The sequence below is a fragment of the Erythrolamprus reginae genome, chromosome 2, assembly GCF_031021105.1.
Source record: "Erythrolamprus reginae isolate rEryReg1 chromosome 2, rEryReg1.hap1, whole genome shotgun sequence".
Classification (NCBI taxonomy): Eukaryota; Metazoa; Chordata; class Lepidosauria; order Squamata; family Dipsadidae; genus Erythrolamprus; species Erythrolamprus reginae.
Genome location: NC_091951.1, coordinates 296,804,448 through 296,817,643, shown reverse-complemented (window position 1 = coordinate 296,817,643; position 13,196 = coordinate 296,804,448). Strand labels below are relative to the sequence as shown.

At 35.6% G+C, this 13,196-nt stretch overlaps 1 protein-coding gene across 4 annotated transcripts; it reads right to left on the bottom strand.

Annotated features, from left to right (window-relative positions):
• Window positions 1-859: 859 nt before the first annotated feature.
• STARD4 (StAR related lipid transfer domain containing 4) lies at window positions 860-12,591 on the bottom strand. 4 transcript variants are annotated; one of them, XM_070742932.1, is made up of 6 exons: window positions 12,513-12,591; window positions 10,085-10,201; window positions 9,391-9,440; window positions 8,515-8,641; window positions 7,027-7,141; window positions 860-5,995 (listed from the first exon to the last, which is right to left on the bottom strand). In XM_070742932.1, exons 2-6 carry the CDS (start codon window positions 10,187-10,189, stop codon window positions 5,769-5,771), a joined length of 624 nt encoding a protein of 207 aa, XP_070599033.1. In that variant the 5' UTR covers window positions 10,190-10,201; window positions 12,513-12,591; the 3' UTR covers window positions 860-5,768. The 4 variants fall into 4 exon arrangements, with proteins under 4 accessions (XP_070599033.1, XP_070599030.1, XP_070599029.1 ...); XM_070742929.1 differs by having other exon boundaries at window positions 12,362-12,540; XM_070742928.1 differs by having other exon boundaries at window positions 12,228-12,527.
• Between the last annotated feature and the right edge of the window lie 605 nt (window positions 12,592-13,196).

Sequence of the window (13,196 nt, the reverse complement as noted above, 5' to 3'; positions counted from 1 at the left end):
GGTCTTGAGCAACATATGAACATATTTAACTGAATTATATTCTCTATGCATTTTCTCCCTTCTATAGTACTACTCACTTCCTTCAAAAATCTGTTCTTTTTTCACTGTAGTGTTGCAAAGCGAAACAAGAAATTCTTTTTTTTGCTGTTGTAAACCTGCAACATAAAACCGTGATAAAAATATTTGTGTTCCATGTATTAGAAGATGTAAGACTGATGGACTTGCCTTGGTCTAGCACTGGACCAAGGCAAGTCCATCAGTCTTACATCTTCTAATACATGGAACACAAATACTTTTATCATGGATGTATATTCTCTCTAATAAAGCTTTATTAGAGAGAATATATATCCATAACTTGCTACAGTGAAGAAAATTAAAATTTTGTTGAATTTCTATTTCCTTCATTCTCCCTTTCATATTTTTATCATATCTACTGGGATTTAAATGTCAGCCTACAATCCCAGAAAAACAAGCATGCTATAGCACAAAGTAGCTGCTATTAGGGCACATGTAGCAAGTATATTTTATAAATAAAGTGCATGTAGAAAACAAAAGGGACTCTTAAAATAAATAAAGCTTTGATATTAAAGCAGAATGAAAAGAAAATGAAGATTGCTTAGAGAAAAAGTGGCTTTCTAGATAAAGCAAAAAAGATAAAACAGTGAAATAACATTAAAAGGAAGATACAATTGAAGTTTAATTGCATCACATCTTTTTTTCTTGTTCTTATGGAGTCATTGTCAGAATGATTACTGCTGGAGGAGATGTGCCGATGACATGAATCAATTTAGGTGATTATATGTATATATTATTAGATAAACCAATCTATTTCTTCCGTTTTAAGAAACACATAAAACAATTTTGATTAAATACTTTAATACATAAATATAAATCATCTCTATTATAATACAGAACAGCAATGCATCAATGCATCGTAAGAACAATTTGCATTTGTTCTTACGTTACAAACATCCTTCTTGCATCTTTTTTTTCCTTTACCTGAAATGAAATTCCCACTTAAGCCTGCAAAATGATTTCCAAACATCCATCTAAACTGACAAGAAATTTAGATCAATAGCATAACAATTAAGATTAGTGTATTTTTCGGACTATAAGACGCACCTAAATTTACAGGAGGAAAATAAGAAAAAAAAAGTTTTTGATATCTGTGTATCACATTTTTACCCTCCCTGGTCCAAAGAAGCACTCTGCAGTGCTCCACACGTCCCATTTTTTCCAAAACTGGGCCTGTTTCTGGACTCCCAAGCCCTCTGTGGACTGCATTTTCATCCTCCAGAAGCACTCTGCAATGCTTTGTGTGTCCCATTTGTGCCAAAAACAGGCCCGTTTTGGAAGAAAATGGGCCCATTTTTGTCAAAACATGCCTATTTTTAGTCTGCAGTGTGTTTCTGGAAGCCTGGGGGGCAAAAATGCAATCCCAGAGAGCTTGGGAGCCCAAAAATAGGCCTGGTTTTGGCACAAATGGGATGCACACAGCACTGCAGAGTACCTCTGGGGACCAGGGAGAGCGAAAACATAAGGGTTTGGGAGGCCCAAAACACCGTATTCAATCTATAAGACGCATCTAAATTTTCACCCATTTTTGGGGGGTGGGGAGTGTGTTTTATACTCCGAAAAACATGGTATATTCTGCCAGATTGTCAGAGGAAGCATGAAGAAGTACTATTTAATTTCTTTAAAACTTATAATTTTATTCCTGAAGAAAATGTTGAATCAAGCCTGGATACCATCCAGTTGTAAGGACACATTCCTAAATCTTACTGAATAGCAATTGCTTTTACTAGCTGAATCTGGAGAGCCATTAAGGAACATTAACAGGTTGTTGACATTCATCTCATTTTTTTCTGCCAATAACAAATGGCTTTACCTTTTAAACTGAAAAAAAAGAAAGGGTGCAGTAATGGGATGTTTTCAAAGTGATGGCTTTTAGGGCCCCACTTAAAAGATAGATTGTGCATGTAATACATCATTCCCTTGGCTAAAACAAAACAAAAGTAGTACAAAAGCACGGGAGAATGGAAACATCTGGATTCCCCTCCCTTCCTCATAAAATAGAAGCCTCTTGTAACCAAATTCTTATGTCTAGATTAGTAAAAAAAAGTATATAAAATATATATGAATGTATACACTATCAATTCAGTCCTTTTTTAAAAAATCCAATGCACATCTGCTTAAGCCCTGTAGCTACAATCCAATGCATGTTTTCTGACTCTCATTGTTTAATAGTTCTGTCTAGTTCCTAGGAAGAATAATATGGAATTGCATCATTGGTTTTTTTTAAAGGAGTCAGAAAATATTTTATTACAATTTCCTACCAAAATCTGCAGATTCTGAAACTACTGAGGATTGAGCAGTTTCTTTGCAATCAATCTTCTAAACTAGAACTAACAATTGAAAACTCTAAGACAAACGAATCTTAGTATTATCAACAAACAGAAAAAGGTTTGCTAGCAGCATTAAACTAGAAATCTGAAACAGATTTTACTTCTGTTATAGAAGTCCTGGAGCAACTCTACTGTATGCACATTTTTAAAAAAGCATCTTCTAGTCAAATCCAAGATTCTGGATTTTGGCTTGAATAACTATTACACAGACACAATGGCCTGCATGCATTTAATATTAACTTTGCCATCTATTAACAATTCACTTAGAATAATTTTAGATAATGTTATTATTTTTAGTACTGGCATGCTATTTACAACACTTTCTGAGCCTAGAGGCTGTTTATTAGGCATCTGCTTTGCTACCTATTAAATAATTAAATATATAGTGTCCCTTTCCTGGAAAAAATGATTCTATGCCAGGTGAATTATCTATTTAAATAATAGTTAAAGCAAGTTCATGGGGATATGATAGTGTTCTGATTTACTCCACACAATATGTAAATATAGCCCTTATGTTCAGCTGTTTGTAATAATGCAGAAGCAGATTCTTTTACATAAATTCACAGCTGTGTGAGAAAATAGCACAATTTCATTCTGATGATGTAATTTTCCCAATGCTGTACATCAGGGGTGTCAAACCTGTGGCCGGGCCAGATGTGTCACGTGTTGGTTACACCCATCCCCAGTTTAGTGAAGGGGGAAAAAGGTTACAATATGTCACATGACGACATGACAACGCAAGTTTGACACCCCTGCTGTACATGTAAACCAACACTATAAGAAATGCTACAATTGTGAGTATAAATTGCAGTGCTTTGAGCTGCCCTTAATAAGGAGTGTGTGATTTAAGAATTGGTATGAATATTATTAGCTTTTGGACTGTGAATATTCTTTCTCATGCTTGGAAAGCAAAATTAGGAAATGGAATCCATTAATGTTAATGAAAAGATATATCACATAATATATCTGGCCAGTTAATGTGTTGAGAGAATGTGGAGTGGATGGAATGATTGGTTTTATTGGTCTTTTGGGGTTTTTTTTAGTTTTTTAATTAGTTAATTGGATTTAAGATGTTGTGTATTATATATTTTTTGTGTGAGCCGCCCAGAGTCCTTGGAGAGTGGCAGCATAGAAATCCAATTAATAAATAAAGAATAATAAATAATAAATACACTTTCAAGCCAAAGTATCCTATGGTGTTTCCAAACTATGCACTAAGCCATGAAATTTTCAAAAAGTTAGAAATTATGGCATAAAGGTTTTAACAACATACTGTTCTATTTCTTTCACAAAAATATATTCTTCAAATTCTGGTCACAGCAAATGTTTAGAATGCACATTTTGAAGTACTGTAGATGGTTTTATCAGACCTCCAGTAGGAAACACCAACTAATTAGTTGGCCATCAACTAATAGCGTAGGGATTAAAACTGCCAAGGACCTCCCTCCCCCAAAAAATAGATTCAGGAAGATTAATGATCAATATCTGGTATAGGAGTTCTTTGTATTGACTTGCAACAAGTCTATCCCTGCCTAACGGTGGAAGAAAGAGATGCAAAATTTAAACCCTGAGGTTGCCACATCACACGACTGAACTATTACATTTTGCATTGCTTGATCTTCACTACTATGGCTTCTTACATCTGCAGTAAAAGCAAGTATCTATCTGAACCCTATCCTTTAAGCTTACTTTTGGTGATATTGTGCTATTGCTCCATCATCCTGGCTTCAGAGATCTGGGAATACATGAGGAATAAACATGGGATAGCTCATTTCCTAAAACCCATGTGTCTGTTCTTTTAATTGAAATAAGCACTGTGGTGAAACCTTAGTGGCTTAATGTGTTATCACACATGAATTAAATCTGTATCACTTGAAAGTCCTTTAAAGATCAGGGCATTTTATTCTATCCATGACTGAATAAATAGAAGCTGAGGTAAAGCACTTATAGAAATCTTAGTCTCTCAGCTATCAGCTCATTCTTTAGTATCCCATATTTACAATCCTCAGGTGGTGCTAGAATGATGTAACAAGCCAAGTATATTAATGTATTTTCTCTTATTGAAAACACTGCTATCTCCCTTGCCATGATAAAGTCATGTACCTCAAAAATGGATACTCGTAATATGGCCTTGGTCTTCTTATAATGGATAGTTTGACTACATAGTGTGTGTTTCTTATTTCTATCATTCACATAGCTTTCCAATGAAATGATATTAAATAAAGAGGGCAATTTAAAATGTCAGGCTTTAAATTATAGAAAGCGTGTACAATTTTCAAACAAGCATCTTAAATGCTGAACTTTTTTAAACCTAAAACTTGAAAGTACAGAATGCAACAATTTTGAACGAGATGATAACAGTCCTCAAATATCTTTTAAATCACTAAGCTTTTGCAGCACAGTACCAGTCTCATTGTTTACATCACAATTTATATGTATGTAGTTGTAGTGTCCCTCAAGGCAATGATTGGGAGTGCAATTTCTTTTCTCACCTTACTACGGTATAAGTCAACATACACATCTGGCACCCAGATGATCTCTCATACATAACAATAGTGTTTCTAAAATAAATGTGCAACTATATTGGGTTGCAGTATTCCCAATATGGCAAGGAGAGCTCCAAAAGTATCAATTCTGCTGCACTGAAATTGGTGCCATTTCACAGAACCGATATATTGTTCTGATAATTCTAAGTATGTGACCTTAACCTAAGATCTTTCTTGTACAATTGCAGTCCATAAAAAGAGGTCTCTGTGCATATGGAATAATGGTAACAGTATATTTGTATTCCAATCACCTCCAGTGCATTGAGGGGGACTATAATTGAATATAGTCCAATAACTTTGAGCCATGGAGTAAGAGAGAGCTTGGAACAGAAGGACCCGAAATTATGTTTAAAACTCCAAGAATTAGCAGATGTTCTGCTACAAAGATGTCTAGAAGGCCATGGGGAAGAAGTTCCCCAAGACAAATGTACACTGGTTTCTGGTTTCCTAACATGCTGTTAGGAAATAATCCTTCAAATTAATACCCTGATAAAACACTTTTCACAATTATAAAAAATTCTGTATTCAAGAGAATAAAATAATTCACACAAGTCAGGTCTTAAAAGCAGGATATGTGCTTTTTTCTAACATAAACATGGATATTACTTTAGAACAATTATCTCAACTGAATTCTCTGAGAGTTTTATTTCAAAATAAATATATCAATCTGTGCAAATAAAACTACTGTGCTTAATATGGAAAAACACAGGTCTTCGTGTGAAATTTTCCAACATATAATTCCAACATATACATACATATATTCTGTGTAAAACAGAAAAACATCATGAATGATAAAGAGAATCTGTAGTTGTACTAATTATGCCTTCAGAGCTTTCCTAAGATCAGAATAAAAACTGATCAGTGTACCAGCCATAGCTGTGTCTACCACGGATTGTGGTAGCATCCCACGCAGGTCCGTCTGGATAAAGCCAACTAAAAGACTATGTCTTGGATTGTCCATGAGTGGAAAGCAGAACCAGCCACAAGGATGGTTAAATCCTCGAACAAAACTTGGCCTCACTTCACCGTAATCCAGGCTAATACCTATTTTAACAAATAACATCAACAGCAATTATATGGGATCTAGAGCAGTGTTTTCCAACCTTGGCCACTTGAAGATGTCTGGACTTCAATTCCCAGAATTCTCCAGCCAGTGAATGCTGGCTGGGGAATTCTGGGAGTTGAAGTTCAGACATCTTCAAGCGGCCAACATTGGGAAATGCTGATCTAAAGGAACACATTTTTAAAATGGCTTTTTAACTGAATGAACATTTTAGAAAATGCATAATAAAAAGTATACAAAACATTAAGCATAAAATAAAGGGACATGAGAAGATTATTAATCTTAAATCATATGTGCACTCACATAAACATAATTTCAGATAGACATGCAACTATTTTATATATCAAAGTGCAGAATTTCTTTTGCGAATTGTTTTGTACAGGTGAGAGTAAAATTCCTTTAAGGAAGGGACTATCCAAATCCCAGACCTGAACCATTACTTTGTTCCCCAGGATAAATTTTATTTAGCCATATAAAATAAGGAAATTAGCATGTGAAGAAGCACCTATCCATGCCTAAAAGTTATTGACAGCATTGTGCTGATTATTTCATGATACTGCAATTTTATTTTCTGTTGATTAGCATAATCAAAAATAAAATAGTTTTTTGGGTCAAGCTGCCCCTGCTTTTGTGAGCCTTGCCTTAAAACGACTGATTTTTCCCCGCAGTGAATTAACCATTATAATACTCAAGGATTTTCTCCATATTTCATTTGTCACAAATGTACTAAATTTATCTTTCAGACAGAAGAAAACATTGCCCATTGGTTTGGTTTTTTTTTTATATCACTAATGCTTTTCACACAAGTAATATTCATTCTAAAAAGTTTGAGCTTGGAACAAGGGTTTAATCCTGTTCATTTGAAGAAATCCTAATCCAAGGAGTCATTCCTTAAAAATAAGATGTTCAGTGTTGTAAGCAACCCAAAGCAAACTTGTGGGGATTTCAGCAATTTTAAATTACTCTTACAAAGCATGATTAGAAGATAAAAAGACTATTAATGAGAATTTACCACATGACAGCAGGCCATCTTCACAATTGGTTGTGTAGGAGAAATCAATGAACTCTCTTGGTGCAATGATGTTCAATATTTGACCAGCTGTAGTATATCGCATTACACAGCAATTCTGCAAAGTCAGAAAGTTAGAAAGGCAATTTATGGGTGATTCGTTTTTATTAAGCACTGTACTGCATTTACATGTAATTTACACTGCAATTTATTCAACAAACCATAGCTAAGGGAACATTTGTTCAGCCTACTTGAATTCAAGCTGTTTGTGTATGCAGTCTGATTTTGTATACCCATATAGAGATGGTCCTTGGTTAATGATCACTTGTTCATCAACTGTTTGAATGTATGATGGTTGTAAAGGTATTTACAACCAGTCTTTGAAGTTCTGGTTGTTGAAGCACCCCAGCATTCATGTGATCACAATCTGGGTGCTTGACAACCAGCCCAGATTTCCAACTGTTGCACATGATCATGACACCTTCACAACTTTCCCTACCAGCTTCTCATAAGCCAAGTCACTGAGGAAGCCAGCAGGAAGTCAGAAGTCAAGATCATGTGAGGTTCTCACTTAAGAACCTATGGTGATTCACTTATCAATGGTAACTGGAGAGCTGCCATCACTAATTGGTACAATCATGTGACTTTATGACGGCATCAGTTAATGGTGGAAATTCCACTTCCAATTATTGTCATTAAGCAAGAACTACCTGTATTACTATTGTTCTAAGGCCAAGAAAATCTTTTCAGGATCATGAAAATTGTATTCATTGTATGCCGCCCCGAGTCTTCGGAGAGGGGCGGCATACAAATCTAATAAATATATATAATATATAAATATATTCAGCCGGCGTTACAAAATAGTTTGGGAGAACAATACTTTCCCTTTCATCGGTAGAGATCTAAATGAGAATGTTCTACAACTATGACTTTTAAAATAATTATATTTTTCACTCCATAACACACTTCCCCCCCACCCCCCAAAAGTAGGTGGAAATGTCTGTACGTCTTTGGTGAATAGCAGCTGGGCTGTAGCGGCGGAGTCTTTTTACAGTGCTAAACTCTACCTCTTTTGTCTCTTTTCTGCAGCTCAGGAATCAATAGGCAGAGCTGCCACATGAGAAGACCTATTTGTGGTTTTCTAAGGTTCCAGCTGAAAGTTTTTTTTTCTTTTCCTCCTCTAAACCTAAGTGCGTCTTGTGGTCAGGTGCATCTTATGGAGTGGAAAAATGCGGTACAGATTGTGCCTTCTTCATTTCTTCAGATTTGCTCTGATAAAGAACTTTAGATAGATTTCAGTTATGTTAGCTAGGTCTACTGAGGTCCCCAACTTAGGAGTAAGTAAGAATGTCACTTATAGCGTATGCACAAATTAATTCCTGACTGTTAAACATAATGCATCTTACATTTGCTAATCAGAATCCTGATAGTTATGATCTATAAATGAAAACCTCCAAAGTGCTAAGTGTATGAAATATGGCCCATCATTACCTCTTCATACTTTTCAACAATGTCCATTGTGGTCATCAGGCTATCCCAGCTGATCCGATACGGTCCAGGACGTATGTGATCTATTATTCTATTGGTAACATCTTCCACAATACCTTCTGTTTTATAACTAAAGACCAGATTTAATAGAAAAGAGTTTAAAACTGTTAAAACTTACAATGAGGATATTTGTAGAAGTCTTTAGAAGTTGTTCAAAAACCAATAAACCTCTGTAGTGCGTGTCCAATTCTTCCAAGTGTTTATGCACAAATCCAATTTGAAAGGGTGGAATTACACTTATAAAAATTATTAGTTCTTCAGGACTGGATTATAATACTGTATCCTGTATTGCACTTACCAGCAAAAGCAATCTGGATGTGTATTTACCCTTCAGTTGAACAAAAATATATAGTTCACATGCTTCAAACATAGCTAATTGATGAATTTGATATTAGGATCCAATGTTGTAGTTATGATATCCAAGTAAATAATTGTAAGCAGCTATGGAGATAATCTTGGAGAAAGCATCCAAACACCAGACAAAGAGGAAGCATGTGTTAAGCCCAAAGAGACAGAAAAGTCTTAGAAAAACACTGGGCCAGCTTCCCCTGAATCTCTGGAGTATAAGAGGGAGCGAAAACACCAGCTGATTTACAAGATTCTGTCACCTCGGACTATTTTAGTATAATTCTCATCTTCCTAAGGAGACAGTTTTGTGATATGGTATACATCATAATTCCGATAATAATATACTGTTGGGTGCCCAATTTTAATTTTTGCTCTAATATTGAAAGATCTTATTATTTATTTTGATTAGGTCAACACGCATACATGCACACGTAGTTTGATTTTGTACAAATGTTTTAAAGTTCAACTTACAGATACCCACTGAATTCTTCTGATGGTTTACGCCAAACAGTAACATCTTTCTGCAGAAAAAAAAAAGAAGGATCACACTATTGATATGTTATTAAAACATTCAGTGACTTATATCTAAGAATGTGGAATATAATTGTTTAAAAAGTACATTAGCCGCCCCGAGTCTACGAAATAAATTTCAGATTCTATTCAGAGACCTTATTAGAAGGAACTTTTCATACACAGGCAAACCTTAAAAACTTCTTGGATACAGAAACTTTATTTTTTTAAAATAATAAAAAAATACATATAATAATTACAATTTTGCATATTCATCTTCATTCATTGATACCCATTCACTATCCCTAAATAGTTTTATTAATAGGCATTACTTAAATATGAATTCATTAAATAATATACTTAAACTAATCCAACTTAGAAACTAAGTACATTTTCTACATTTTAAGACCACTGCAGACATTATAGCACTTACGTGAAAACAATATAACTTATAATTTATCACTATGAGATAGTAGAAATATTTCTCCAAAGGTTTGATTGGTCTTTTTTTTTTTTTTGGAAACTAAGAATCACCATAGTGTGTTCTATTTTTCTAAAACTAACACCGGAAATATGGTCACCAACACAATTTAATATAATATAAATGTTTACCTTGATGTTTTATTAAAGCAAGAAAATTTGTTCAATAACTTACTGTTTTCCTAGCAACTCTCCATTCATTGTCCTCAATGTTATAGTACTGAATCATGGTATTTTTTAGCCTTGTAGCCAAAGAATCTATATCAGAGATATCTTCCATTCTTTTTGTAACCTATAAGGGGAAAAACAATTTAAAAATAAATCACCTGAGACTGATTACGTGTGTGTGTGTGATTATCCCAAGATTTAAATCAAACAGGCACTTCCTTAATAAAATACTCTAAACTTCTAACAATGATGGTATTTTGGCAGTTATTCAATTCAAATTATTTTTAACCTTTGTATAGTTGAATATCAAATTTCTGTGACTATTTTAAAAAAAAACCTGAGGTAAGTTATTTTTTGTATTTTTCTTACCTTCAAACCATTATGACTAGGATTTTCTAAACCAATTACTGCACAATTAAAGCAGAAAGTATTCAATTTAATATTTAACAAAGGAGTAATAATACTTTGATTAATTATTTATGTAATATTGATCGATTGATTTTGCCTTCCAATTGACTCCTGGTGGCTGATTGCCTGAACAAGTCCGCGCACAATGTTTCTTGACACAATGTCAGAAATGATTTTGAGGCCAACTCTGTGGGACGTAACTGGCTGCTGGGATACATGAGACAGAAGATGGTCCGGAAGATAATCTGGTCCTAAACCATATAGGGCTTTATAAGTCATAACCAGCACTTTGAATTGCGCCTGGAGACCAATTGCCAACAAGTGCAGCTCTCTGAGTGATATTGAAATGTGAGCAGATCTTGATAGCCCCACTACAGCCTGTATGGCTGCATTTAAATGTTAGCATGGGTCCTTAAAGTATACATCTTAAATTTTTTGTTTGTATGCTGCATTTTTGTTGTTTATTACATAGACCATTCAATTTAATCAAAAGGCAGGATTCAAGTCAAGCGCTGCTAAGTAGTCTTTCAAATAATCCCGTTAAATTAAAACAACTCTTCCCATATTCCCAACTTTTTCAGACCATCCAACGAGGGAGGGAAAAAATCAGAAATCTGATAACACATAAGCATCATTGACCCCTCTCGCTCCCCCTCCCCAGAGATCGCAATTTAAATCGTACAACAGTTTGGCCTTTTTTATGCACTTTATAAAATAAAATGCAAACTCAGGAAAACTTATGCTCAATTGCTGCCAACCTGCCTTCCATTGAGGAGGACCTGTAGACTGCAGGAGTCAAAAAGAGGGCTGTGAAAATATTTACTAACCCCTCGCATCCTGGACACAAACTGTTTCAATCCCTACCCTCAAAATGTCCATACAGAGCACTGCACACCAAGACAACTAGACACAAGAACAGTTTTTTTCCAGAACGCCATCACTCTACTAAACAAACAATTTCCTTAATGTTGTCAAACTTTTTACTTCTATTTCTACTACTTTTTTTCTCGTCATTCCTATCACCCATTTCCTCCCACTTAGGACTGTATGACTGTAACTTGTTGCTTGTATCCTAAGGTTTTTATTAATATTGATTGTTTCTTCATTGCTTATTTGACCCCTATGACAATCATGAAGTGTTGTACCATGATTCTTGACAAATCTATATTTTCTTTATGTACACTGAGAGTAGATGCACCAAAACAAATCCCTTGTGTGTCCAATCACACTTGGCCAATAATATAATAGAATAAAATAGAATTTTATTGGCCAAGTGTGATTGGACACACAAGGAAGCGTACATAAAAGAAAAAGGTACATTTGTCAAGAATCATATGGTACAACACTTAATGATTGTCATAGGGGTCAAATAAGCAATGAAGAAATAATCAATATTAATAAAAATCTTAGGATACAAGCAACAAGTTACAGTCATACAGTCCTAAGTGGGAGGAAAAGGATGATAGGAATGACGAGAAAAACTAGTAGAATAGAAGTGCAGATTTAAAGAATTCTATTCTATTTCTAATTCTATTCTAATTCTTATTCTATTCGATCAGGAGGTCCCAAAAAGCACTATCAGATTCCACCCTCAGCCTAACAAAGTCTGTCCTCTGCCGATGGGGAAAGGTGACGTCACCGTTTTGCCTTCGTTGCGGTCCGGTGCCCTCTGACTTTTTAAAGCCCGACTGTCCTGAAATGTCCATGGGTTAAAAACGGTAACGGGCAATCGGGTATCTTACCCGAGGTGTATCTATAGCGGTAAAAAAGGCTCCGCAGGTGATGTAACGCTCAGGTGTCGAAATCTCCCGAGGTTGGTGGGATCAAGCGAAGAGCATCCTTTCTCTGATGTTTTCTGCAATCTCTTCCTACTTACCGGGGCGAAGCGGGGTAAGTTTGAACTCGTCAAAGCTTCGACTCGAACGAAGGGTATCCCTCCTCCAACCCCCAAAGTAGCGAACGGAATCCTCCCAAAGGCTCCCCACAGCTAAGAAGCTTCCCTTGCCTCAGTTTCCCGATCTCCTCACCCGGTCGAGCGGCTCATTCGCTTAGCCAATCCGAACCCAGATGGCATTTCCCTCGCAACCAATAAGCGGCCAGTCTCCCGCCCTCCCCACTCTTTGTTTTCACTCTGCTTGCCTTTTGGTCACAGGCGGCCCGCATTCATTGGCTGTGGATTGAGTGACCGCGGAATCGCGCGTGGTAACTGGCCAATAGGGAGATTGAATGACAGATGCGGTTGCGGGGGAGGGGGGAGGAGGTTTAAGCAGTTACGTTGCTGCTCAGGGAAGGATTTCCTTTGCTTTTTTAGTCAAGGTGAGGCAGATGCTTTGATGTCACCCAGACATTTATAAAAGTAAAGTCAGTCTTTACTTTGCTAATAGACTGCTAAAAAAAAAATAAAGAGAACACTTAAACAACACAATATAACTCCAAGTAAATCAAACTTCTGGAATTCAAACTGTCCACTTAGGAAGTAATACTGATTGACAGTCAATTTCTTTTTGTTGTCACCACATTCAACTTTGTACAGAACAAAGTATTCAATGAGAATATTTCATTTATTCAGATCTAGCATGTGTTATTTGACTGTTCTCTTTATTTTTTGAGCTGATGTGAACTAATCCCTAAGATAGGGAAAGGGGAATTTTTCCCTGTCAGTCTTTGAAAATTGTTAAGGCTTTTGAGTTATATTTTTTATTTATTAACTG